Here is a 22851-nt window from a genome sequence, read left to right on the forward strand (position 1 = left end):
TGGGCGCAGATAAACAGGGCCACGTAAACAGAATGATCGTTGCCCTCTTGGTCCCGCGGACAGGACGACGCGTCCATGGCGTCCCTTCTACTTCCGTTGCCGTTCAGGCACAGGCCCTCGTTCCCCATGGAGGAGTTGACCTCCTGGATTTGATAGGGCGGTGATATGAAGTGCGGAAGGGAGAACAGAGCCGCTCCCACGGAGATGAACACCCCGCCGACCGCCAACCAGCGGGGTCTCTGTCCCCGTCCCCCGAAATAACTGATGAAGACCACCACAAGCAGACTCCCGATGTCAAAACAGCTAACCAGCAGTCCAGACTCAGAGCTTCGGAGACTGTATCTCTTCTCTATGGTGGTGATGACACTACTTAGATACCCCGAAACCATCAACGACTGGATGAACGTCAAGTAACACATACAGAACAAGAAACACCTAGAGTCGGCAAAAATCACCCTGATATATTTCCTAACAGGGAAACGAAGGAATCTAACTAACGAAAAGCCTACTTTTTTGCCACCTGTTTGATTGGTCTCAGTTCTCAAACTACTAAGCCCCACCGTGCTGGACACAGAGGAGGAGAAGTCAGTTCTCGTAGGCGAAACCAAGTCACAAGAGTCTGTTTTGGGATGCAGATCATTGAATGCAGAATAGTGGCCAGTGTGTAATGGAGTCTGCGTCGTGCTGACCAGCCTCGGTTCCAACGTCTCTTGAATAACGGGACAGCCGCCGTTGAGAGCCGGCAAACTTTTGGTTTTGTAGTAACCTGAATCTCCGCATGGACCCTGGAATTCGCAGACCTCAAGGGATTCTGATATGTCACTCTTTGTCCAGTTATCATAAGACAGAGTCATTTTGGCCGAATTGTAAATGCAAGTATGAGTATTTAATGATAAATTAAAAAGTTGACAGTCGGACTAGATATTAGACATCATTGACAAGAAAGACACGCAAAGACACTCCAAGCATATCACTAGATAGCTATCACTAAACTAAGTCTTTCTCTTCATTCTTTAAGTAAAAAGTATCATGGTCACATCGCAAAGATAAGTTATTTTCCACCTCATTTGGAAGTGTTATTTATGATATAAATATGTGAGTGATATTAGACAGGATGGATTGAACTCATGGTGCTGAAATGACTCTTTGTTGCAGGTATCAGATGAAATTCGATGGTATCAGCTGCGCAGAATCCTGAACAACATAGAAATGTTATTATTGTTTGTCTTTTGTTCACCAACACTTCAACTATCAACATAAACAGCTGTCATTTGTTTTGAAGTCACGCTGCTGTTCATCAGTGGTCCTGTCAGACAAAGAATACCGAGAAACGTGCGAGCGACCACTGACACAAAACTGTTAAAGACAATAAAACGGTGTCAATCCGTCGCGATGGTTTATTTATTGAATACAAATAGTTTCTGGCATATCGATAACGAAGCCGTGATTTTATACTTGAGGATAATTCACAAAAACCTGTACAATGAAATAAGTGTAAACACTGATCTGTGCATATGAAATAAATTGTACAGGTCGATTGTTAGAGTTACTGAAACTCACAATACGTATAAATGACTATAGATCAGAATATAGGATAAAATGACGGATTGTGTACTTACAGGTGCAGACAGAGACAGAGGTAGTGAGTTGTTGTCCTCGACACGGACAGCGAGCGAGTGAATGAGATTGCGGATTTAATGAAGGGGTGACGGAGCGCTCCCCAGTGCATACTGGGATATGTAGTTGTCGTATTCTCTTTAATGCATTTGTGTTGTACGACTTAATAAAGACTTACTTGAAAAAATGACTTTTGAGCTTTATTGTTGTGAACCTTTGATGTTGCGTACGTCCACTAATGAATAATGAATCTAGCTCGGATACATTACGATAAATGATGAATGTCAAATAATGTATGGACCGCAAAGATGCGACAACGTTGTTTCAAGTAAACCCAAACGTATAAAATGTGAATATAAAGAAACATTATAACATAGCAATGCAGAAAATATATGTGTAATTTTGCGTGTAACAAATTCGGTAAAAGCTTGTTCGTGGTCCAGTTACAGACGGACCCCCTTATGCTATAGTGACTTTGTTATGTTTGATCTGAACAGTGTATATTGTTTTCTTATTATTTATTTTTTTAATTCGTGATAAGCGTTTAAAGTTAAAAATATGCCTACTTTTGAAAAGTTTAGTCTTAAACAAAACTAGTCTCTGAACTTTGTCCTCAGTGATTAAATTAAGTGTATTACTACATTTCTGTAACATTTTATGTAACGTCAGTAAATTTGTCGAAACACAATTTGTAAGGGACCAGAATTTGTAATATTCCAGGAATAATGGATTTTATTCAGCAAACCACCGCTTTAAACTTTTGTCTATCCTCACGAAGCAGCGCAAGAGAACGGACAAGAGAAAGGAGAACAACAGCGACACCTGGTGGTCAGATAGCTCATCGTCATTCAAAATTATACGACTCTGTTTTTATACACTGTATTGTCATAAACTACAATTTTGTCATATAATTATAGTCAATTTTTTAAAACACATATGTGTTTTAAAAAATTGATTATAATTATATGACAAAATTGTCAATTGACTGGACAACAAAACCAGTCGTATGGGTCAATTTTCCGAAATTGAGATGTTTACATAATCTGAAAGCTGAATAAATAAGATTACTATTGATATACGAGTTGTTATAATCGGACAATATCTGGCTGAGAAACAAAAGAATCTGAGAGTGCAAAAAAATCTAAATATTGTGGCAGGCCATCCACTCACAAAAATAAAGTTTTTATATATTTTATTGTAAGAAATTTACAAAATATCTTCACGTAACATGATCTGTACTTAATATCCTAATGATTTTTGGCATAAAAGAAAAATCGACCATTTTGACCCATACAATGTTTTTTTGTCTTTTACTAAAAATGTTCCTCTTCTACTTAAGACTGGTTTTGTGCTCCAGGGTCACAATAGTATACATTTGTTGATACAGATCAAATTATGATGTTATTTTGCTTAGTTCCTTTCGGTAATCTAAAAAAAAAATAGGGACAATTAAGGACAGGGTTTATAGTCTCAGACTAAAATGAGTGTTTGAACAGTCTTAAAAATACTTGCCCTGTCATATCTTAAAATATATCAGCGCCATTGTTCTGTCTCAAGATGCGTATCTGTAATGTATTTATCAAAGGCATTTTTATAAAAGTGAATTATATTTCCTATTTAACAAAGGTATAGTCCTGGTTTAAGATAAACTCAGAAGACAGAAGTCGTGTATACAGAAATAAGATTATAGTTAATATAAACCGAGGTACCGTGCTGCCATCTAGTGGCTACTTGACAAAACTCCAATATAATGTCGAACAGGCAGACTGTGTATGGCTCTTCATGGCCCACTTGGGTTGCTAGACACTCGGTCTCTCACCATCGAATATATTTTTGCTAATTCTTGAAGTAAAGAATTCGTTTGAATTAGTCACAATTTGAGAGAAAATTTGTAAGAAGGCGAGACAAATAATTAGCAGATTTTTATTTAAAACAGCTTCATGGCTTTCCAGAAGCCAGAATTGTTCCAACACCATTGGTTAAAAAAAATGTAATTTGTAAATTTGGCAGGTCACATTATATTTAAACTATTTTACTTCAAAAATGAATTTAGACACACTTTAATTCTAAATTACAGAATGGTCAGGCACCAATTGACAGGAAACTTGAACAAATGCCCATCTCACATTCTTCGTAAACTAAGCAGCTCATTTACAAATGATATTTTTTGTGAGTTAGTTGAAGTAAAATGTTAAAGGTGGTCTCTTCCATGTGAAGGATTATGATAAAAGCACTTACGGTGAAAACCCTTCTTTCATTATATGCAGCTGAACTATCAAACATTTTAATGTGTTGCAAAAAAAAAACATTTCATCAACCAGTTTAACCATTAAACCCACGATTCAAAGTGTAAAAAAAGCAGTGTTCAAGCAGTGTTTTATAATGTAAACAACAGTGTACTAAACCAAATAAGCTGTAAACGAGAACAATAACCAATACATATCAAATAAAAAAGTGAAAGGCTGCTGTTAAGATAGAAATAAGGACACCATGTGACATTTTAAAGACCTTAAATATCTTCCGTCAAAGTATCCATATGAAATTGTTTTTGTATACATGAAGCATTGGGATACACTGAGGTTAAGAAACGTGTAAAAGTGCATCATATCTTGGGGAAACAATCTGCGTGTGGTAAATTCTTAAAAGACTAAATGCAATGGTTTCACCATTTCAACCAGTTTTCTCATAAAATATATTAAAACCTTACTTCAATGGTGTTTCCCCACTTGAAAATGTAAAACACACCCAACATTTAGGATGCATCCGATACCTATATTTTTTTTTATATATATATACTTTTTTTACAAAATACATAACACTGTTTTCTAATAATGGAAGCACCTGTATAAAATGAAAGAATTCATTAGATGATTCATACAGGAGAGCAGTCCATGACCTGTGGGGTTAGTGTCTCTGAGTTATTTCGCTTCACAGTGCACGGCAGCAGTCTTCTCTCAAAGGTTGGGCCCAAAGCGCTACCCTCTGAGTCCTGAAGGTCCCCGGGCTTGTGGGTCAAAGGTCGGCCGCTTTCGTTCCACTTCTCCTGCGCGATGTCAGGTTGGGGGAGAGTCGCCTCGCCATTGCTCTCTAGGGATTTTGCTGGCTGCGGGGCAAGCGGAAGGTATCCTTGAGCCTGAAAAATGTCCTCTTCCTCCTCCTGCTGGTGATCTGGTGCTTGGAGATCCAGCTGACCCTGCAGGATTTTCGAGCTTTGCAGCAGGAAGTCATGGTGGGTTTCCAGCTCGGTGACACCGTTACCACTAAATGTCATACCTTCATCGTCCAGCTCATGTTCCAGCTGTTGAACCCAGGGTGCTCCTCTCAAAAGATGATTGAGTTTGGTTGGATGCCCCTCTGGGAGATCGTTGAGAGACTTTTGAAGCATTTTTAAAGTCGGGCTTTGGGGACTTGTGGTGACGGGGCTCGGAGTGACCACACGGGGCCATTCCTCTTGGAAAGGGGTTCCAGCGCCGCTGGCCTCTTCCAAGACCCCGGAGCCCAGCTCAGCCAGCGGGTCAAGCTTATCGGTTTGATTGAGTTTCTTTAAATTTCTCAGCAGTGCAAACATACTATCTACATCCTTCCAAAAGTTTGTCCAGTCTTCCAGGCTTGGACTGTAGTTGTGTCTGTACTCATACAGACATTCCTGTACACTGTACAAATCTTCCAGTCCTTGCCAGGCGACGTCCTCTGTGAAATTGGGCAGCTTAAGCTTTGTGTCCGTCCCAGGCTGGCTGTGTTCTGGAGAAAAGACGAGAAAAAAACGATTAAGGTCAAACAAAAGCATTTGTTTGGAAGGTGTCTACATCATGCAAATACGCCTTAGTTGCTTTGAATTAGTGCCCCACACACCACTGCAACATAAGCCCTAGACCAACAGAAAGCTTTAAACTTCAATGCAGAAAAAAGCATGAATGGCAAGTAAACATTCTGTGCATCCAAACAGAACACCCAAATCCAATGCAATAGGGGGGTGCATGAAAAACTGAAAATCTATGCGATGAGGATCAAAGATAAAACGTCCAACAATGTTTAGAAAGAAAGTATGGAAAATCCAGGCAACCCGGAACCAAGAATTCAGCAACCCATTAACAAGAGAGTGTGGGCAAGAGGTGGAAAATGAAAATCTGCAAAACAAAAGCGTGTTTAAGGAGGGCGAGAGACAGAAGCTTGGATGGAATGAGAGTACCCAGAGCGGGTCAGGCAGTAGCTGATGATCTGTGCATTTCTGCTGCACTGAACCAGAACTGCCGCTCGGCTCGGGGTTTGAGGATATGTGCTGCGCGGTGTGGAGAGCTACTTAAGAGTGGAATGAGGACAGAAACAGGTTCATATAGTCTCAAAGACTCACAGGAATGAAAGGCTTGGCCTCCTCAACTTTGACCATTTTCGATGATGCTGTTGCCTGGTAAGCAGGTAAAGCCAAAAACAGAGTTGTCAAAACGGGCGTAAGTCAGAAAAAATCATTTGAAAGTCTGATCTACTGAAGCGATGGAATCAATGATGTTCTGTGTGTTGAGATGTGTATGAGATGCTGTAAATGCTACATTTGAACTGAAATGGGCCATTGCAAATCATTTACCAAAATTGCAAGTACAAATGTTTTTACATAAGATAATACCAATTGAAAACGATAGGATAATGCATGTTCTTGATTTACATGTGTAATTTTATTTCATTATTTCATTTCATCTATTTTATTTTTTAATTGTAACCTAAAAATGAATAAGCATGGCACAAAAACAACAAATAAAGTAAAGTCTGAATTGAACGTATCAATTTTATTTAAAGACTGTGATTTAAAAATGCACCTGAATTCATGTTAGCTCAACCCAACATGCAACCACACACTTAGCTCAATGACACAAATGGCGTATTAGTGTATACAAGCCGCCCATGCAGTTATTTCAAAAGCCAATGAGGGATTTAAAAAGTATGGATACCTGTGTTGATCAAAGCTTCCTCCATCTTTACTCCCTGATCAGGAAAATAAAAGCAGTTCAATGTTATACGTCTATCGTGATGACCACGAAAAACAACAGAAACATTCACATTGCGGTTCTTCATGCATAACCCGTAGCTCCTGAGGAGAAGTACTTTTAGATTATAGATATGATGAAGAAATGTGATGAAAGATGGAGAAACTGAGATGAATGCATTTCTGTAGGACAATCCTGGTGGTCCTGTTTAAATGAAGAAGCATTTGTCAGATGGTAAGGAAGTGTAGTGTTAAGAATGGAATGAACGTGACATGACGGCAATTACAGTCAGGAATAACATGAATGTTATCATGCACACTAATAGCTATTATCATGCATGTTTTCAATAGTGTGTTGCATTACTAAGTGCTAAGAACTAGTTATCCTTTCCGATCCCTCCATGGATGCTAGTATGGATGTGTGTGCATATTTAAAAAAAACGTTCATCAAAATAAAAAATGTATCCGATATTGGTTACTCGGCCAAACCTGTATGAAATTCTTTGATTTTCTTGAATAAAACGATTTAGCAGAATGTGGACACTACATTTTTTGAATACTTTGTATACCACATATGCAATCCATCTGTTTGTGTTCAATAGGAGAAACAAAAAACCTTCAAGGTTCAATAAATCATTTTTGGGTAAACTATCCTTAAAAACTATGCTTGCACTTTTTTGTAATGACAGTTCATTATTTATGTTTCCATAACACATGATCTGGACACATTATTCAATTTTAGTCTTTCAACACAGTTATGACAACTTGTATAAAGATGAAAATATTAAATAACGCATATCGTCCCAGCAGCTGTTATGATTGGTTTCTAGGATTACTCTTTGTGCAATTGTGATGTCATCAGGATGAGTCAATCTCTCCAAACAGGAAATTATGAACAGATTTCAGATCACTGAAAGACTCCATCTCATAAACTGCCAAACATCCCAGTACTGAGAACAGAGATTGACTCTCCCACCAGAATGTCATTTCCCAACCACAGTTGGACTGTCAAACAATATAAGAAAAAAGCCAAAAAGGACTGTGTCAGTATAAATCTTTATAATTTTAGTTGTTGTAAATAATATACTCAGAAAAAACATTTTCACATATACAAATAACACTATACATCTTTCTTGTATAAAAATACATACACACATATATATACATATAATACTTTGAAGCAATATTCTACACTGATGTCCACTAAGAACAACGAAAAATACCAAAGAATGAGAGGAAGGGATAGTTAACTGCTGGAATCAGAGCACAGAACCCTGGTAGGGGAATAAAATGGGAAATATCAATGAAAAATACAGATCCAAGTACAAACTTAGTGAGCAGTCCTTCATTCATCATTACGGATCACGCCACACGGCAACACGTGATGTACCCCGTTCATGCATCATGCCAAGATCAGACCATATAACATGCTAGACAATCATCCAGCACTTCTCACACACTACAGGTATGAAGTTCAACTGCATTTTTGGAGACTTGGAACTAAATCTTGACTTAAAAATGCTTTCCCCTCAAATTGGAATCTATTCAAAGATCTGCAATATTGCACATAATTGATGCTTTGTTTGTAGTATGTCCACATTTCACACGCAATGAAGCAAAGACGGGAGATCTACCTGTATCTTGGCCCTTAGGTCTGGGGTTACACTGCTTGTGACCCTGACAGCTTCTCATTTCCATCAGCTGTAGATGTAGTCGACTCAAGACGTCCCTCTCAACAGTATATACCGCGTTGGTTAACTGCAAAAACATACAATGCGCTTGTGAGTTAATGCAGGTTGTAATGTTAATATGAATTCATTAAATGTGATACTAAATTTTATTATAATAAATTATATAGTACATTTATAATAACCAAATAATACAATTATAAACCAATAATAAAATAAATAAATAATTAATATAAAACTATAATAACAAAATAATACAATTGTGTTATAATTATAAACTAACTGATTGTGTTTAACGACGGAGTTTTAAAATGCAACAAACAAAACTGCACATCCTCACCTGGTAAGGGTCACTATTTAGGTCAAAGTACTCCAGGAACCCAGTTGCAAATTCACAGAAGAGCGTGTTGTGAGTGTCATTGATAGTTCTCAGACACCAGTAAGTGTTGTTGTTGGAGCTTGTGCAGGCACAAAAGCTGCCCACTACAGAAACAAAGAAATCATTTGATTCCAAACAGCATAAGTAGATGAAAAGTCCCCAACAATAATGAGGTAATTTCCTTACAGTTCCAGAAGGGGGCGGTCTGCCAATGCTCATTATTATGTGTGAAGCAGGTGAGGCCAGGAAAACTGCAGTCATCACCCTTCTTCTGCCTCCTCTTCTCCTTCCTCTCTTTCTTCCTGCGGCGGACCTCGTTGTAGAGTTGAGCCTTGTCCACTTCCTGCATTGCCTCTCTGTGGCACAAATGAAGGAAACATTAGATCCCGGGTGAAAGAGAACTCCGTCCCCAGGTGGATTATACAATGAGATGGGAGGAGTCAGACCAGGCAATGAACACACGGAGGGAGTCAGAGGTCATGAGAAGATGGAACTGATCCCCTGTCCCATTTTCAGACTCACATCGTTGCTGCAACCCAATGAGATTTTTTCTTTTTTCTCTATTTTTATGTACATGTACGGCTGCAATCGTAAATAATCCATACAAGCATGCAGAGTTCACACATGTAGATACAACAGGAACAAATTATGCAGTTCTACTGAATGACTTCTACCAACATTTCTCCTCTAAACTAACTGTATACAAGGCTAATGTGTGTTAGAGACACCAAACGCAAATAGATGGGCAATTCCATGCAAATATCAACCTAACCATGGAAAAAGTTTTTAAAGCATTTCTTCTGTTTCCAGAATTCCATAACATTATATAATAATAATATTATTATTATATTAACATATACTAACCATTTTCTATTATGAGCCATCTCTGCTCCATTTGTTGGGTATTATTGTTCCTGGTTTGTACATTTTAATTTCCCCAAATCCAACCAAGTATGTACTAACTCAACGACGGCGTCCTTTTTATGTCACATCCATAACGCATGTTTATTGCTCTTATTAATACCGTGCGTCTAGACAATCAACAAGTGTTTAGTAAAATATAAATATAAAATTATAAATCCATTCTCTCAATGTTTACATTTCAGGTTTTGACTGCAAATGTCACATCCATGATGCTGGAATTGCCCAGATGTTAAATCCACTACCAGGACACACATGCGGAGTTGCAGACAATGTTCAGGACACACACACACACACACACACACACAAACAAATCACTCACTTAAAGGGATGGAGGTGGTCATTCCTATTCTTCAATCGCTTGGGTTTGTTTTTCTGCTCTCTCACTTTGCTATAATAGCTGGTTATAATGAGGAGAGAACAGCACTAAATTTAATGAGTTCAGTCTATGCTGAAACATCTTCAAACTCAGTGGGATTCATCCGATTCAGACCAGTTCAGATTTAAAACAAATGATTTGGCATTCCAACTGAATTTAGAGATTCATATGTCAGTTTTGCACAACCCCTATCTAATAAAACCAAAATTCGTTAGAAATGATAAACTACTACAAAATCTTCATTAAATAAACTCCATTGTTTAGGGAATGTAACTGATCAATCAAGTTACTATAGTCCACTCAATAGTTTCCACAGAGATTTAAATCACATGACACAAGCGATCGATTACTAATGTCTGTGATTTCGAGACTGTCACTGACCTCTTTTTTCCACAGTCACATTCATCTGGTCTCCTCCTTTTAAGATGACCTCTGACCTCCCGCAGTTTCTTCATTTTATCCTGTAGAAGTTCAATCTGTGGACAAGCACATCAAACATTGTTTCATGTTGTTTATACAGCATAAATCATACAGTCAGTGTATGACAGGGGAACAAGCTTTCAAACAAACACCAGACATTGTTATGGTCCTTACCTCCTGGTCCACAAAGTTCTTGTGGTCTTTCCATGCTCTGGAGGACTGGTAAATCTCTCTTTCACAGCGCACAGTGTCGTTCGTTAATATAAAACACCTGTCAAACCAAATAAACATGAATAACACAATTTTGACAGACCGCATACTACAAAAAGAGAATATCTTTGAATAAAATGTTCTATGCTCAATTTTCCAGAGTTTATCAGCTCTTACTTATGTGTGACTTTGAGAGAATTGGGGTAGCCCACAGCATTGGTGTCATCGGACTGCATCTCCTCAGAGCCGTCATCAGACTCCAGCCCGAAGGCTGAATCAACGCCTCCCTCTGGCTCAAAGTGCCGTTTGGTGATTTGTCGAGGCTCGAGGGGGGTTTTGTCATCCGCCTGCAGGTCCACATCATAGATCTCGCCCTCGAATTCCACTGACAGAGATCTGGCAGGTCGCGTGTGCACAAAGCGAGGTCTGTAGCCTGGGAACATACATCAGACATCATAATTATTTAATATCTACACACATATTGTATTACTGAAGTAAATTTCATTCGTTTATCTTCCTGTCTGTTTGAAGTTGGCTCTTCTATTGAATGGATTTGGAAAGATTTTGAGTAAAATACATTTATGCACCAGTAGGTGGTGTCCAATAGACATCCAGAAAGCATTTAAAGCATAAAATCCTTGTTTTAATTTATTAGATACTTTATAAAACCTTGTTTAAAATCCATACTATACAAAAATAAGAAAGATATATTTTTCCTATAAATTCATATATAACAAAGGTAAATAATTTAAATGGAAAAAATGAAATGTATATTGAATATTAAAGTTTGTTTATTCAATATACAGGTATGTGTATTTTTTTAATTGCTAGAAAGTTTCAAAGTATTTTGGATTTATTTAGACACTGAAGCCAAATTTATCAACCTTAGGACAACAAATACTAAATAATATTTTATATATTTTGTAATTTTACATTGTTATCCAATATTCTTTTGCCCTCCAGTGCCTCAAACCAGTCATAAGGGTAATTTTTCATTTGAGATTTATAAATCATATGAAAGCTGAATAAACACGATTTTATTTGCATACACTATATTTGGTAGAGACACAACTATTTGAAAATCTGGAATCTGAGGGTGCAGAAAATCCAAATATTGAGAAAATTGCATTTAAAGTTGTCCATCAGAGGTGCTGTAGCAGGCCGTTGCTATGAAGATACAGGTTTGTTTTAACACTCTCTATACTACTGTAATGATGTTGTTGAGAGCAGATGAACCAAAAAGCAGAAATTCTAAGCTTAACATAGATATCAAACTTGAGTGGGAGATTCCAGAAGAGCAAGCAGCATTTAGCGAGGTTTGTAGGTGTTTACAGCCATTTTTGTAAGCAATTCTGCTGCATCCACTCACAAAAGTAAAGTTTTGATGTATTAAATGTAGGAAATATACAAATATCTTCAAGGAACATGATCTTAACTTAGTATCCTAATGATTTTTGGCCTTATATAAAACGAAAACTTTGACCAATACAATGTTTTGTTAGCTATCGCTACAAATATAAACAAGCCACTTGAGCTTGTTTTTGTGGTCCAGGTTCAAATATAAACTCACGTGGATTGCCGCTCTGGCCGAACTGTCTGTGTGCCCGCCGCTCCGCCTTGGCCGTTTTGTAAGGTCTATCTCCGCAGTTGCAGTCTCTCTCCCGATTGTCGTAGTTTCGAGAGCGAAGACTTCTTGTCCTCTTCTTGGTTCCCTCCTTCAGAGACCCCTTGCACTTCTGCATGCGCCACTTCCCAGGGACCTCCTCAACACAGTGCCATTTCTACAAAGAAAACAAAGCCGTTCAATAAACAAGTGGGAAGTTGGACTTTTAACACGGAATTCAGCATTAGAGACGTTTTTGTCTGGCTAACCGCTCAGTGTGCAAGAAACCACCTCATTTGCATGACCAGGGCTGTCTTTATGAATGAAAATAATCCATGTCTGTGAATGCTGAAAAGGAGGGTTTAGCGGTCAAACATTTGAATCCGTAGAGTAATCCCATTAATCCACAATCAAACCGCCCACCCTCCCAAATCTTTCCCACAATGCAACAAATGAGAAGACGAAACAAGCCCAATTTTCTAATTGGCCATAGCTTGCACTGCAGACACCCGACGCTGACCACAACTGAGACATGTGCTAAGAGAAACCATATCCAAACTATGTCTACACCCTAGCTTTGTGTTCCTCTAAAGCTCAAGATTCCCGTCACTGAGGTGTATCTGCAAGCTGTGATATCTGTCCGCAAGTCTGCGAGGATGGACAGCAGACAAACATATGTTTGCAAGGCAATAAAACAAAAGAGCAGTCAGCCAAAGCTAGCATAAGCATTTTGACTCATCCAGACAGATATACAGCAGGAAAAAGCACACACACAACATAGATTGCACATTGCCTAAATCTCACATTCACACTCGCAGACTGGCTCCAAATAGCCACTAGTCAAACAGACATAAGCAAACAGAGCTACAGCCAACTATGCAAAGCCTCACTACTTTACTACTTGAATGACAGAGACACAACTCAAACTCAGGAAGAAACACACTGAGAAACGTACACGGGCATAGGCTTTCAATCACACTGGCCTCATTGACTCCAATGCAGAGAGTGGTTTAAGTATTGCGCTAATCCAGTCTTCGCATGGCTTTAACGTCTCATTCCTATTAGTAACAGACGAAACTACGTACTTCTAAGATGAAGCTATATCTTGTACTTCTAATGATATAAACAAAGACTTATGTATTCTCTGGTCGCATAAAAATATGTCAAGTTTCTCTAACACTTCAGCTCTGTTCCTTCAGGACTGCGATGAAAAGATGGAAACCTGCGTGTTATTTCAAGCAAACGCAAACGACTTTTCTGCGTTCAATCACATTCCCAGACAAAGTGTTGCGGGCAAACACTTAACCTGACTATAAAGAAAATCTGGTTTGCATTAGCACAGTCCTTGAAATACCGTCTGAATTTACGCTACTTGAAATTGTACCAATTTGTAATGTTCAGCTCTCTAAGATTCATTGCCATACCACAGAGGGTCTGGTGGACCGGGCGAACCGCTTGTAGTTTCTTTCATCAGCGCTTTGCACACAACCTCCACTTACTCTTAATTTGATTTAAATATGTTGTTTAAACTAAAGCGGCCCTGGCTTAAACATCCAAATTAAAGGTGCAAATGAACGCCTTTAATCACTTCTAAACTTGAGATATTAGTGCGGAAAGTGTCCATGTAACAAAGCAATAAAAAAAGCATCGGCCAACAACAGATGAACAAGTAAGGGCCAAGAGCTGGCCCAAAACCTAATGGGCTTCTGGCTTCATACGGTGTCTGTGAGTCAATACCTGTCCTAGTTGTTCGCAGGGCGTCTGAAACTCGGCTTGCTGACACACCTCCTTCACCTTGTACTTGGGCAGACTGTTTGAATGCTGGGTGTTCACGCTGCCACTTGAGTCATCTTTCTTGCGCAGGATTTTGCTGCAATTACAAAACGCATTTCGGTGAGTTGCCGGCTTGCGTTTCATAGCCAGCAGCATTGTGTCACAAAGATCTTACAGCAGTCATTTGACTGTCTGCCACTGAATTTAAAGGGACAGTTCACCCAAAAATGTAAAATCCTCGAGTTGTTCCAAATCTGTGTAAATTTCTTTGTTGGATGAACACAGAGTAAGGAATAGGAAGAATGCTTGAAACCAAACAGTTCTTGGCCACCATTGACTACCAGAGTAGGAAAAAGGACAATGGTAGTCAACGGTCCCAGATCTGTTTGCTTACTGATATTTTTCAAGAAATTGATAAAGTCATTTTTGGTAGTCAATGGAAGCCAAGAAATGCTTGGTTACAATTATTCTTCCAAACATATTTCTCTATGTTTATCTGAACAAAGAAATGTAAACTGATTTGGAAAAACTTGAGGGTGAGTAAATAAAGACAGAATTTTCATTTTAGGTCAACTGTTCCTTGAACATGAACATGCAACCCTGAATCTAAATGCACTGGACAAATATAACCACACAGTCTCCTAGAAAGAAAATAAGAATTTCTGTCTTGGTTATATTTTACTTCGGACTCATAAATGTAGGGATGTTGCAAATAGCTAGTCATAAAAAATAAACAAAGCATTATCAATAATTTCTTTAGTGTAAATGAACGCTCAACATGATTTCACCAGAGCTGATTAGCCAAGCTGGAAATCTGACATCCCTTATATGTTACTGTCGTGATTGTGCAAAACAGGTTGAATTAATGGCATTTTGGTGTAAACACATTGAGAGCCAGTGGTCTGGCTTCACGCGCAACACTTACTTAGTCACGGAAGCAACAGCCGGCACTGATCAATTGTGATTGCGGCATTCTGAGAAAAATCTTCGTTCACTTATTAAACCCACGCTTTGTTTCTGCTCAAGGCTGTGTGGCTTTAAACAGACTGACAGCCTCCTCTGAGCGACACGTGGAATGTTAGACCGAGACAGCAGCGTGACCACGGCCACACTTACCACACATAGCGAATGCATGCAGCGGGTTTCCAAACCACACGTTAAAACTCGACCCCTGGATCGTCTTACGCAGTAATAGATAGAACGGTCTTGGAAACACTTTTTGGATATGTGTCTTGAGAAAGTATCAACAGACAAAGTAGATATCCAGCAATTGCTGTCAGGCAGGGCGAGTTATATAGAGTAATCTCAACACCCTACCTGCATTCCTCACCTCAACATAGAAATCATGGGTAACGCTTTGCACGCATATCAAGTTTAACACAAATATCTCAATATCACATATTTCCCTGAGGAAGGATTTGTTTCTGTCGTGAGCATTCTTTTATACTGAAACATATCTGAGAATGACATGATCTGGTCTAATAGCTAAACTCCTGAGATTAAATAACGCACATTTTTCACAACCTTCAAAGTTTTTCATTTAAACATGGCTACTTGACCATATAACAAAAATAGTATTTTGACTTTATAACTGTAACCAAGACACACCAACCTGGAATGATGTTTGCACAGCGGAATCATAAATTCATGATTTTATCTTTTGGCGGTTTCATATCAAAATACTGGAACACAATGATTTGCATTGTACACACTGAGCCTCCCGTCAGAAGTAGATCAATTCAAATTTATTTTGCACGTTGGCCATTGATTTCACAGTATGATTGAGAAGAGAGGGAATGATGTTTGTCTTACCCCCGCTCCACGAGGAATGTGTCCCTCCAGACTTTAGGTTTCCGGTTGGGTTTGAATCTGCAAAATGAAAATGCAAATATTTAAATCCTTTCTCAGTATTCTAGTTATGTGCGTGCCATAAGCAGCTGTTTAGTTTGGCCTGAATTACGACACCTTAATCTGCTCGACGTTTCTTGCCATCAGGAGTGGCAGCAACCCCAAAGCGTTTACAGCATTCTTTCACTGACAGAAACCCCTTTGTAAATTAAGCCCAAATTTTCACAAATCCTTTGAGTCGGGTAAATATGACTCGAATTAAATATACGAGATACTAGGCGACCACGTGTTTCTGGCTGGGTATATCGCGTGTGCTACGGAAGGGATTCATCTCACCTATTCCCAGTCTTTTCATGCTCCAGAAGTTTTAGGATAGATTTTCCATCCATGTCAGATGGAGTGTCCAGGCCGGCTATGTCCAAGATTGTGGGTGCTAGATCTATGTTTAACACAAGTTGATTGTTCCTTTAAGAAAAAACAAAACAAATGTAGACCTTTGATGAATAAATCTTTATAAATTGTACATTGTGTGTTCAAATATTGTCGCAGAGGGCAGAGAGCTAGGCTAAAGCTAAAGTTGAATCTAAAAAATAAACATCAAGTTGAAGTTACCTTGCCCCCGACTCCACATTAGGACCTCTAACGAAAAACGGTACCCTGATGTCAAAATCATACGGCATGGACTTCCCCTTAACAAGTCCAAACTGTCCAATATGGTACCCATGGTCAGCTGTGTAAATAATGTAGGTATTGTCGAGTTCCCCGGTCTCGACCAGAGCATTGTATATCTGAAAGAGACACAAACACACATTGCCTTTCTGGTCGTACATCTTTTGAATATCCAGAAGTGAGAAAGACAAAACCACTGACCTTTTCTACAGAATCATCTACAGACATCAGTGTCTGAAGCCTCTTCCTGTGCAGATAGTTGGTAAAGTCCATGTGAATGGGCTTCATGGGGCCCGTGTACTGCATGATCCAATGCTTGTCCATGTTTGGCGCATAGTTATAACTGGGTGTTCTGCGCAGAAGAACACAACACGCTACTGTTAGCAAAACATGCACCTGTCTGCTATTTCACAAGCACTTGTGGTTGTTGGACATGTCTGTTGTATGACATTCTTGACAAGCATCAATCCCCCCTCTGCCCCACACGGCCTCCACGGAAATGTACTAATTCTCTTTGCGCGATGTTTTTCTTGGGTTCCTTCACCATCGCTTCTCACACCAAGCTGAGAGTCTTGGAGTTTCTTGGCAGGGTTTAATCGTTTGAGGGTTGGCACATGCATAAGAAAAATAATAGCTTCCCCAGCCTTCGGGCCCAAAATAAAGTTTGTAATAAGTCCAGCAACGACAGAGCCATAACTCATTTGCATTTGAAGTGGAGAATAAAAAGCTGGGCAAACAGGAGGCTGTAGACTTGTTTGTTGAGCTAAGGCTAGAGATGGCCACCTGTTGATTGCATCTGGGTTCTTTCCACAGCTGAGGGATTGTGCGGTAGAGAAGCCTTACTGTAGGTTTCCAGGCAGACGCTCGCGCTGGGTGTCAGTGAATGATGGCCACAGGAAAGCTCTGTTCGGAGCGGATGGCTTTTGCCCTCTTCTCCTCAGTCTGTCTTTGACTGGGTGAAGAGGTCACGGAGCACAGGGTGAGGCATACTAATATAACAGACAAAAGGAACCTGTCTCTATGCATAGGTTGGGTATCGGCAGCAAGCCACCGGGTATTTCAAGGTCAATGGATAGCTTAGTCGGAATCTGACACCCGTCACGAAGCAGGATGGTCCTTATAATGAAATTGCATAATCTAGTAGTTTAGTTTAGTTATTTTGTATTTATATGGACAGCGAGGACTACCCCTTGACTGAATTTGCTTAATGTGACTTGAAACTAAACTTTTGGAGAGTAGAAATGAGAATTTTACAGTCATGAGGTTTTTAAATGAGGATTAACACCTCATGCCTGCTCAATGTATTTCATAAACGGGTTTATTTTATGCAAGAGCAGCCTTAGGCACTTTACATTATTTGTATCAGTTACCGCACCAAAAAGCACACAGATCAAAGCAGATTTTTTTTTCAAACTGGCACTTGGATGTTCTGTAGCATTTTTGAACTTTGGCATTATAAACGTGGCGGTGTCACCGAGCACAACATTATTTTTGTGCCCATCAGAAATGAACCATAAATGTAAACAAAAGTATGCATGGTCATCATAAATAGAAATTTCACTGGTCCACTTTGTCTTTTGAATGGCCCAACAGTCGTGCATGAAACCCTGCTGCGAGATCTCACAAAGCAACTTTCGCCTGCCATCTGTTTTATTCATTTGGCACAACTTTCAGCGTCAGCAACTTGTCGGACAACGTGACTCTTGGGTATCCAAGTGTGAGCGACTGAGAACCTTAAGCATGCGCTTAAAAAATATATTCATAACACAAAGGGTCTTCTAAGACAACGCATTCCACACGTCCCAAAACCTCAATGACATGATTGATATGAATAAAGACTGAGAAGTTGTGTAGGAAGACAGGCTGAAAACTGTGGAAGAGAAGCCATGGATAGGCCAGAGGGACAAAAGTGGGATGTTGTCCTTAACACGACTACGAAATGCCTGGGACGCTGGCCTGTTGCCATGACGCTGTGTCTGGAATAAGAGGATAACTGATGATAGCACCGTGAACCCGTCAAGGTCTTGGCACTAGTGAGAGAGGTCCATAAAAATCTCGTCCGCTCATCATCATGCTTGGCATGTGCTAGAACTTTACTTCGATTATAAATCATTTGGGCTTCATGGTGGTAGTGTCGTGTGTGAATGACACTGGATGTTAGTGGGCTGTCATCAGTTGAAACTAGATTTTAGTGGGCTGTCATCAGTTGGAATCTTAACGGAATATCCGAAAATACGAAGCCACAAAAATTCCAAATGCTACAAACTTATATTTACCTGCAAGCCAAATTATAATGGTATAAAATTTATAGGAAAAAAAAAAATACTCTACTAGACATGCCACTGTTGTTCGTAAATATGGGCCCTTGTGTGTCACTTGGAATATCGTATTTTAAATACATACAAAACAATAACAATCTAGACTCAACAATTCCAATGCCAGTGCCTATTTCAGGCGTCTTGGCTCTTGCTCCGAATATGATGGGTGTAGTTGACAGTTGTTACACTAGCAGAATGTAGCTAAAGGTTCTGGTGTCACTTACATGTGCTGGGAAGCATTTGGAAAGAGCTCAGAATATTGCGGTGCCGAATCTTCAGGGCCGTGAGGTGCTGCATGGCTGATCACCATCATCACTGGCCGATGCGGGTACACACGCTTGGACATTCGGAAGAAGTTGATGCTGTCATTGGTGATCAAATCAGTGAAGTAGTCCTAGAATGGAGAAGACAAAATATGTAACTCCAGCAAATACAAAATTATAGACACTTAAGAAATGCATTTTAATAAAAAAGAACGATGCACAAGCTTTATTGCACAGAGCACAAAACCCGCGGCCAAGTCCATGTTTGCTTACAGAACCATGCCGTGATGCCGTAACCCTGTACTTAGAATGACAAGGGTGTTGACACCTTTGCTCGATGCTAAGAAAGGGTCAAAGCCTCCATAGGGTGGCTGTTATGACAATAGTGAGGTCTCAATCTTATTGCTATGAGGCTCAGCAGGAATGTGCACGAGGGCTTGAGGGAAAAAAAACACGTGACGCTGAAGCTGAAGCTTCATGGCAGTGCTCAGGGTCTGGTATGGTTGTGGGAAAGCATCAACCCCCCTCCCATCTTTCACATTACAAAAACACGCAGCTACAGGCATCCGTGGGAGAGAATGTCTCATGGAAACCATTGATAGAGTGTTCAGTGATTTTGATAGGCTGCTTTTCAGCAACTAGCACTATAAAAAAATGCAACAAAAAAACAACAGCTGTGTTAAACTAAGTTAGAAATTAATTTGGGTTAACACAACCCAGTGGTTGGGTTCATCCTTTTTGACCCAACATTGGATTAGAAAAATCACTTCATTAAACGTCTCTGCAGCTGTAAAGTACTTGTGCAAAAATTTGGAAACTTTCAGCATAGTGTCCAACATTGAATCATAGTATACTGTCCCAGAGATCTGAATGGGTCTTACCTGACAATTACACATGAGAATCTTAAAAACACCCTGTTTTGCTTTGACTAACTCAAGGCACGAAATGTTCTGAAACCACTGAGGCACATTGAGACAAATTCTTTACTTGTTGATTTACTTGTTGACTAAAGTTAACTATAGCTAATTTGAAACGTGTGGCATTCTTCAATAATGAGAATCACCGTAGGGTCATTTGGTACACAAACTGTGGAGAACATTCCTACCCAAGATGTTTTGAGCACTCAAACGTTCACAATTAGAAATATCTTTAAAATCCGAATAAGCAGGGTTGGACATAGGAGGAACACAGTGGGACGGAGTCCAGGGCTTGAATTTGGGGGGGGGAGATGTTCCTTATCAAAATGTAAAGGATTTCTTTATCAATGAAACAGTCTCCAAATGATATGGAAATACCCAACAATAAGGTTGTATACTTCTATGATTTTACAATATTATACATATCCCCAACTAGAGTCACGTCTGTAAATATCGGCCATTCCCATTTTTGCCTATAAGCAGTCATTCCCACTTGAGCACATAGCCACAAAATTTCTCCAGCCATCATTTGAGAAACCTTCGGCCTCTTTCGGCTCTCCACTTGAGGGTTACTTAACACCTCAATCCGATTCAACAAGTAGGTTAATGGCATCCGAAGAACAGTCCAAACATTTATTTGCTCATCCCCTAGACTACCTTGTAAAAAAAAAAATCCAGGTCCATTTGCGCCCAAACCATGAAACCACTGCACAAATTCCACATTCCACAAAAATGTGCTAACTATAAGACTGCAATAGAGAAGCCAAAAACTTTGACAGCAGCTCCAAAACATACCATGTCAAATTTAACTTTTTAAACACAGATTTTATCACTTTATTCACATTGTTGGTCTTGCACAGGAAGGTACAGGTCTTTAACATGTTTGTAATACAATAGCAGCCACCTTCTATAAGTACTATATACATGACAGAGATTGTGTTATGTATATATACAGAAAATGTGCATACTATGTAGCATAGTAGTATGCAGTAGTGTATAAAGGAAACTATCCTTAGGGCATCATCTTCGGTATAATTCAGTGTAACAATCTGATGATATAGAAGACACCGGTGTCCTTATTCTGCATTTACCTCCCCCTTTAATCTAGCCACATTCCACGTGGAGTCAACCAGCTTTATATGCAATTAGAGGCCTGAAATTAGTTGAGAACAGACCTTACAATTTAGCATGAACTAAAGGAAGCCTTTGGCATGGTGACAGAGCTGTGAACTTACGTGACCAGAATGCACATACCTTGGCATAATCCGCTCCGTGCTTCTCCTTGTTCCCATTCCGACAGACGGTGTAATTATAGAAACGGGAATTTTTGATCAGCCCCACCCATTCGCGCCACCCAGGTGGGATGTAGCTCCCGTTGTATTCGTTAAGGTACTTCCCAAAGAAACCTGATGGACAAAGACAGCATGCAAACTTATGAGAACAAGTTTCAAAACACGATCATTTATGTTCAAATGTTATCATACACAATTTTCCCACCTGTTCTGTATCCAGTGTTGTTCAGGTAAGCGGCAAAGGTACGTGGCTCGTGCTGGGCTTGCCAGGAAGGTGAGGAACAGTTCTCATTGTTGGTGTACGTGTTGTGGTTATGGACGTACTTCCCAGTCAGCATAGAGGAGCGTGATGGACAGCACATAGGTGTGGTGACGAAGGCATTCGTAAATGACGTACCCCCATCCTCCATGATCTTACGGGTTTTGTTCATAACCTGCAATGAACCTGCCACACCAAATAAACACATATGAACGTTCAGTACCTGCTTTACTGATAGAAGTTTGAGAACATCACAACTCTAATGGGTCTTAATATACGTCTTGCTGTCATAGGAATCCATTGAAAAAGCTGGGATGGATGTTCTCTGCAGGTTCTACGTCAATACAATGATTGGCTGTGGTTGGTGGACTATGGCCCCCGGCCTCTCGAATGTCTGAGCGAAGCCGTTAAATATTAAAAAAGGAAATAAGTCAAACGTGTGATGACAGTCTGAGACTGAGACCTATTGGATGTTGGGCTCTCAGAGAAAGGAACCTGATCCAGTGATAACAGTTAGGCTTACCATACGTGTCTGACAAAGCTGCAATGGGACCGAAACCAGCGCAGGGTTTTGAGTGGCGGCTTCAGAGGGCTAAGGACAACAAGCAAGCTAATGCTTCCAGAACATTGTCCCATAGTCCAAGAAGGCTAAAGCATGTATTCATTGTGTAAGACTTTTTTGCAGTAATTCCATAATGTCTAAACTTGCTTGCATTTAAAGTGATAGTTCAACCCAAAAAGAAAATTTGGTTATTATTTACTCACCCTCAGATTGTTCCAAACCCGTATACATTTCTTTGTTATGGTAAACACAAAGAGAGATGTTTGGAAAATGGTCAGTAACCAAACAGTTCTCATACTCCATTTACATAATACAAAGGGTTGGGGGATGAAATCGGTTTGCCTACTAACATTCCTCCAAATATCTGCCTTTGTGTTATGCAGAACAAAGTAATTTATATGGGATTGGAACAATCTAAAGGGTGAGTAAATGATAGTTTTTTGGGGGGTAAACTATCCCTTTAAGCATTTTCCAGATGCTTTTATCGACTTTTTTCATTTCTTTTTTGAATAGGTACAGATTCAGACCCAGAATATTTTCACTGCTAACAGAAAGCTCTACTAACTTAAATAAAGTAAGAAACTATATAGGAAATAGATAACATGTACTGTACATCTTAGCATAAATCTCAAAAATATAAAATCAAAATAAAATCAAATAAATTTAAGTGACAAGTACATATGCAGACTTTTCTATAATAAACACTTCCAAACTCATGTTTTGTGAGCAACATTATCATATGCAGTGATCTCGAA

General features: G+C 39.4%; 2 protein-coding genes across 10 annotated transcripts in view; both read right to left on the reverse strand.

Annotated features, from left to right (window-relative positions):
• The window catches only part of LOC130413699 (solute carrier organic anion transporter family member 5A1), a 32994-nt gene extending 31309 nt beyond the window's left edge, over positions 1-1685 (reverse strand). Inside the window, 2 exon segments of the mRNA XM_056739098.1 lie at positions 2-1194; positions 1620-1685. Of these exon segments, the coding sequence (XP_056595076.1) occupies positions 2-854 (853 nt within the window). The 5' untranslated portion in view covers positions 855-1194; positions 1620-1685.
• A 1879-nt stretch (positions 1686-3564) lies between these two features.
• sulf1 (sulfatase 1) overlaps positions 3565-22851 on the reverse strand; it is a 76828-nt gene continuing 57541 nt past the window's right edge. For 6 of the 9 annotated variants that reach the window (XM_056738865.1, XM_056738862.1, XM_056738866.1 and 3 more), the window contains 17 exons: positions 21481-21720; positions 21238-21389; positions 19028-19197; positions 16687-16837; positions 16429-16604; positions 16153-16281; positions 15781-15837; positions 13933-14065; positions 12163-12373; positions 10770-11025; positions 10557-10653; positions 10344-10438; positions 9906-9983; positions 8849-9018; positions 8624-8766; positions 8230-8353; positions 3565-5358 (listed from right to left, as the gene is read on the reverse strand). In XM_056738865.1, the coding sequence (XP_056594843.1) occupies positions 4490-5358; positions 8230-8353; positions 8624-8766; positions 8849-9018; positions 9906-9983; positions 10344-10438; positions 10557-10653; positions 10770-11025; positions 12163-12373; positions 13933-14065; positions 15781-15837; positions 16153-16281; positions 16429-16604; positions 16687-16837; positions 19028-19197; positions 21238-21389; positions 21481-21720 (3251 nt within the window). In that variant the 3' untranslated portion in view covers positions 3565-4489. Of the gene's footprint in view, positions 5359-5968; positions 6023-6560; positions 6595-8229; positions 8354-8623; positions 8767-8848; positions 9019-9905; positions 9984-10343; positions 10439-10556; positions 10654-10769; positions 11026-12162; positions 12374-13932; positions 14066-15780; positions 15838-16152; positions 16282-16428; positions 16605-16686; positions 16838-19027; positions 19198-21237; positions 21390-21480; positions 21721-22851 lie in introns of all 9 variants that reach the window. The other 3 variants (XM_056738868.1, XM_056738869.1, XM_056738867.1) reach the window with 3 other exon arrangements.

This window comes from Triplophysa dalaica, chromosome 23, assembly GCF_015846415.1.
Source record: "Triplophysa dalaica isolate WHDGS20190420 chromosome 23, ASM1584641v1, whole genome shotgun sequence".
NCBI classification, from domain to species: domain Eukaryota; kingdom Metazoa; phylum Chordata; class Actinopteri; order Cypriniformes; family Nemacheilidae; genus Triplophysa; species Triplophysa dalaica.